The sequence below is a fragment of the Brassica napus genome, chromosome A9 (assembly GCF_020379485.1).
Source record: "Brassica napus cultivar Da-Ae chromosome A9, Da-Ae, whole genome shotgun sequence".
Taxonomy (NCBI): Eukaryota; Viridiplantae; Streptophyta; class Magnoliopsida; order Brassicales; family Brassicaceae; genus Brassica; species Brassica napus.
Window position 1 is genome coordinate 10,024,503 of NC_063442.1, and position 4,801 is coordinate 10,029,303.

At 39.3% G+C, this 4,801-nt stretch overlaps 2 protein-coding genes across 3 annotated transcripts; one reads left to right on the plus strand and one right to left on the minus strand.

Annotated features, from left to right (window-relative positions):
• The first annotated feature begins 327 nt into the window (after nucleotides 1-327).
• On the plus strand, nucleotides 328-3,354 carry BNAA09G13570D (uncharacterized GPI-anchored protein At1g61900). 2 transcript variants are annotated; one of them, XR_007316249.1, is made up of 9 exons: nucleotides 328-713; nucleotides 1,001-1,120; nucleotides 1,192-1,773; nucleotides 1,856-2,101; nucleotides 2,214-2,225; nucleotides 2,324-2,467; nucleotides 2,563-2,607; nucleotides 2,709-2,921; nucleotides 3,186-3,354. XR_007316249.1 is itself a non-coding variant. In XM_013859838.3 (8 exons), exons 1-8 carry the CDS (start codon nucleotides 644-646, stop codon nucleotides 2,780-2,782), a joined length of 1,293 nt encoding a protein of 430 aa, XP_013715292.1. In that variant the 5' UTR covers nucleotides 328-643; the 3' UTR covers nucleotides 2,783-3,053. The 2 variants fall into 2 exon arrangements, 1 of the variants encoding a protein (XP_013715292.1); XM_013859838.3 differs by lacking the exon at nucleotides 3,186-3,354 and having other exon boundaries at nucleotides 2,709-3,053.
• A 378-nt stretch (nucleotides 3,355-3,732) lies between these two features.
• LOC106357136 lies at nucleotides 3,733-4,437 on the minus strand. Its single transcript, XM_013796818.1, has one exon. It carries the CDS (start codon nucleotides 4,435-4,437, stop codon nucleotides 3,733-3,735), a length of 705 nt encoding a protein of 234 aa, XP_013652272.1.
• Between the last annotated feature and the right edge of the window lie 364 nt (nucleotides 4,438-4,801).

The following is a 4,801-nucleotide window of genomic DNA, read 5'->3' on the forward strand; positions in this document are numbered from 1 at the left end:
AAACAAATAAATATGGCCTAAGATGGCAACCGTAGTTTACCGATTGTTATAAATGCGTTCTCACAGAGAAATCAGTCTGTACCGGTATTAACCAACAGGTTTAATAAATTACTCCAACGGTGCGGCCTTGTTTATTTAATTTCTCGGTACGAATGAACATTAAAATCGAGTAGTAGAGCAGAGTAGGAGTACCTATGATAAATTAATGATCAAATCCGGTTTACCAATTCCTAATTCGGTTAATATTTCGGTTTGATTCCGGTTATGTAAAAAAGATTAGATTTAGAGGTAGAGAGAGAGGAAAAGGTGGGAAGGGAACTTTAATGGCGAGAGTAATAAATGCTCTCAAGCGCTCCCCTTCTCTTATTACATTACACAACAGTCTGTGTTCATTGCCTTGTGGGGTCTCTCTCTGTTTTCTGTGAAGACGAAGACAGCTGTTTCTGAGTTTTACTTCTTCTTTATTCGTGTCTATCTTCTTCTCCACCAAGATTTTTACTTCAAACCCGCACAGAAACGACCTTTCTCTCTTTCTTCTTCCTTCTGATTTCTCAGACAGTAGTGGTGACAAAAAACATCGCTTTGAAAGAGACCAAAGACAGTCCACAATCTCTCTCTCTCTCTGTTAAAGGAAGGAAGAGAAATGACGAGAAGGGCGGAGTTCAAGCTAGGTCTCTTCGTGGTTCTTCAATTCATGTTTCTGCTATCTCTATGTGAGTCTTGATTCTCTTCTCTAATTAGGGTTTATAAGCAAAGGGTTTTATGACTTACCACTTTCCTTAATTGATTGGTACAATTTTTGATTGAAAGTTGGATTCTTTTGGCTTGATTTAGAACAATCTGCTTGTTTATTGTGATGGGTCATCCTAAAGTTACACTCTTTCTGTAGAAAATTAATCGAATATTCTGGTGAAATGTTGAGCTTCATGAGTGTTTATGTTAAGGTTTATAGATGCTGTAATGCTTCAACTTGTTGTGTGATGGTTTGGTTTGGGTATAGGTTCATCTGAGGAGTTCTTGCCTCAGATATCACCAGACACGTCTCCTCAACCATTCCTTCCCTTCATTGCTCCTTCTCCTATGGCTCCTTACATCAACACCACCATCCCCAAGCTCTCTGGTCTCTTCTTGTCTTAACGTTTCTCCATTGTGATTGCCTTTGGATGCTAACTCTTTTTTGGTGTCTTTCAGGGCTATGCTCGCTTAATTTCACTGCTTCCGAGAGTTTGATTCAGACAACATCACACAACTGCTGGACTGTCTTTGCTCCATTATTAGCCAATGTCATGTGTTGTCCTCAGCTAGACGCTGCTCTCACCATCATCCTCGGCAAAGCGAGCAAAGAAACTGGTCAGCTTGCCTTAAACAGAACTCAGTCTAAGCACTGTCTCTCGGATTTAGAGCAGATCTTGGTAGGCAAAGGCGCTTCTAGCAAGCTTGGGAGTATATGTTCCCTTCACTCGTCGAATCTCACAGCTTCTTCCTGCCCTGTGACCGACGTGGATCAGTTCGAAAGCGCGGTGGATACGTCTAAGCTTCTTTTGGCTTGTGAGAAAGTTGATCCTGTCAAGGAGTGTTGCGAACAGGCTTGCCAAAACGCCATACTCGACGCAGCTACTAATATAACTCTCAATGCCTCTGAGCCTTTGATGGATAACTCGGTTCGGATCAGTGATTGTAAGAACATAGTGCACCGTTGGCTCGCTACTAAACTTGACCCTTCTCAGGCTAAGGAAACTCTCAGAGGTTTAGCAAACTGCAAACTCAATAGAGGTAAAAGTATAACCAAATCAGGGTTCAACATTTTAAATTATGATTTGTTAACATGTTTTTTGTGTGTGTGTGTTGGTTTCAGTTTGTCCTCTTGTGTTTCCACACATGAGACACATCAGTGCTAACTGCAGCAACGAGTTGAGTAACCAAACAAGTTGTTGCCGCGCAATGGAGAGTTATGTGTCTCATCTGCAAAAGCAATCACTTATAACTAATTTGCAAGCTTTGGACTGCGCAACCTCTCTTGGGACAAAGCTGCAGAAGCTAAACATCACTAAGAATGTCTTCACTGCTTGTCATATAAGTCTCAAAGACTTCTCTCTTCAAGGTTCTCTACTTTGCACTTTCAACATCTATTTTCCTTTTCAATATAAATCCTTAACCTGTTTTCTTCATCTTTCTGGTTCTTGATGATGCATTGTGGTGTTGGATTCAAACAGTTGGAAACCAAGGTGTGAATTAAACTTTTTTTTATATTCATCGTGTTAGAAACCTTAAAACCATTTTTATTAACTCTTAAGACTTTGTTCTTTGTATTTTTGGTTTAAAGAATCTGGTTGTCTGTTACCAAGCTTACCATCCGATGCAATATTCGATCAAGACACGGGAATAAGCTTCACTTGTGATCTGAATGACAACATTCCTGCCCCATGGCCTTCTTCATCTCAGTCCTCAGCCTCTACCTGTAAAAAGAGTGCGTTGTTATTATCGTATCTAGCTTCTTGATTTTAGACGTATACATCTCTTTTGTGCTTTAACTTATATCCACTTTTGTCTTTTCTTTTGCAGCTGTTAGAATCCCTGCTCTTCCTGCTGCAGCCTCCTCGCAACCCAGTAAGTTTTTCCTGTCTAACGTTACACTAGTAATAGGCCTAGCTCTCACCAAAAGATAGCTCAAGAGTTAAGATTGGTATATTTTCTTTTTGATCTCTCAGGTCTCTACAATGAGGGAGTGAAACGTTTGGTGATCTTTGTATTGTCTATGGTTCTTGTGATGCTTCTGTCATGATACCAGAACTAAACTGGGTTCACTCTTATCTCTTACCGGTTTACTAGTAATAGCTGTGGTTTTTGTGATCAAACCGGTACAGTCAGCTGTCGGAAGTAGTATGTTGACATAACCGGTTCAAGTGCTTGAGTTGTTTGAGGTATAAGTTTCGGAAAGTCTTTTATCTTTATTGATTCATGATTCTTGGAAACCTTTTTAATGTAAAGAAAAAGGTCTTGTAGGATTTATTTTCTGTAAGCTTATATATATATATAATATGTTTACTTTGCAATTTTTATATATTTATAGACATTTGATTTCGGAAATTAAAAATGCTACTTGGTTAATTTGTATGCAAAATTTAAAATTTCTTCTTTTTATTTCATATGGACCCGATTCTAGTTGGTAAATTTGTCAAAATCAGGCATGCATATAAGCTTTGGGATGGTGGAAAGAAGTGATGGCTCTATGAATTTTGATCAGGTTTTGCTTATTTGACCTCCCATGTGATGTTTAAACAGCCATTTTTGCATGCCACAGATTGTGTGACCAAATGTTATTCGTTTCATATCATAGGTTTTTAGTTGCTAATCTTTTTAAGGATTTAAAATCATGACTTGTGACAAGTCGCGTAAATCAAAACAAACAATAACATGCGACTTATGATCTAATCGTGCAATCAATCCTGTGATAGCAAAACACATAGCAACTTGTGATTTGTGATATATGACGTTCGACTGTATCGCAAGTCGCAGTTGCAGATTGTTGCGACATGAAAACAAATAGGACCAACATATTCATGCTATTTTCGCATGTGATGATAGTTTTTTTTTTTTGCTAAATTGTAAATATCATATAAATGAAAGAAATATTTTACACAAACAAAATCTTAAGTTTAACACATCTTGGTAAAAAGAAAGAAAAAAACAAGATGGGTCATTGACATCCAAAGTTCAGGATAACTTAGACATTTATCGCAACCACATAACCATAAGTGAACTGAAGAGCTTGTTTGACCTCTTAGAGGAGATAATGTTCTCCATCTCCCTGTCAATGGCTCTGAATACATTAGTAGGTGGCATGGAAGTGTTGTTATGGATCAGGTTGTTTCTCTGTTCCCAAATGTGAAAGACGACCACTTGGGAGGCGAGTTTCCTGAGCAGAAAAAGCCTCCTTGATTGTGGCGCTCTGATCCAGGATAGTAGCTCCGCCCAGTTAGCAAACATCTGCAAAGGAGGGTTGCATCTGGTGAAGACATGAGCCCAGACGTTATTGGTGTACTGACAGGAGAGGAACAGGTGATCCCTTGTTTCCGGAAAGTTTGCGCAAAAGGGACAAGACACTGGTATCGATAGACCCCAAGATACCAGTCGAGCTCTTGTCGCTAGTCTATCATAGTTCGCTATCCACATCGAGATAGCGTGCTTCGGAACAGCCCCTTTGAACCAAACAATATCATGCCAAGGTTGAGCTGCTTGTCTTGGCCGCAAGACCTCCCAAGTAGCCTGAGAATTAAAAACTTTCAAAGGGTAATTAGCAGCTTTCCATTCAAAAACATCATCAACATCAGGTAATGGAAGAGTAATAGTAGTGAGGTAAGAGTGAAGATCCACTTCCTGATGAGATCTAGGGTGTGGTAAAGACCAAGCTGAACCAGATATCGCATCCGCCACCATTGCCTCTTTCCTTACACGAAGCGCTCGCGGTCCACCAATGCTTATGTGGTTGATCAGTTGGCCAAAAGGAGTCCAAACATCGAACCAGAAACTAGTGGTGGCGCCATTACCCACAACTCTATTGCAAAATTGCAAAGCTAAAGGCCTGAGCTTCAGGATTCTTTTCCAAACCCAAGAGTCAGATTGAGCGGGTTCGATGGACCAAAATGAGTTTCCGGACAAATGAATAGTTGGACCTTTTGTGATAAATTTTTTATTTTACTCTTTTATATATAAAACCAAGAAACATCTGATTTTTTGTTATCATTACCAAGAATGAAAGGTCAAGAGTTCTAGTTTATGTTTTAGATTGAAACCGAAGAAA

Excerpts from the sequence above, each read along its gene's own strand:
- BNAA09G13570D (XM_013859838.3), top strand. The coding sequence starts at position 644 with ATGACGAGAAGGGCGGAGTTCAAGCTAGGTCTCTTCGTGGTTCTTCAA. Across the intron at positions 714-1,000 it reads CATGTTTCTGCTATCTCTAT|GTTCATCTGAGGAGTTCTTG; the intron begins GTGAGTCTTGAT and ends GTTTGGGTATAG. Across the intron at positions 2,468-2,562 it reads AGCCTCTACCTGTAAAAAGA|CTGTTAGAATCCCTGCTCTT; the intron begins GTGCGTTGTTAT and ends TTTCTTTTGCAG.
- LOC106357136 (XM_013796818.1), bottom strand. The coding sequence starts at position 4,437 with ATGGTGGCGGATGCGATATCTGGTTCAGCTTGGTCTTTACCACACCCT.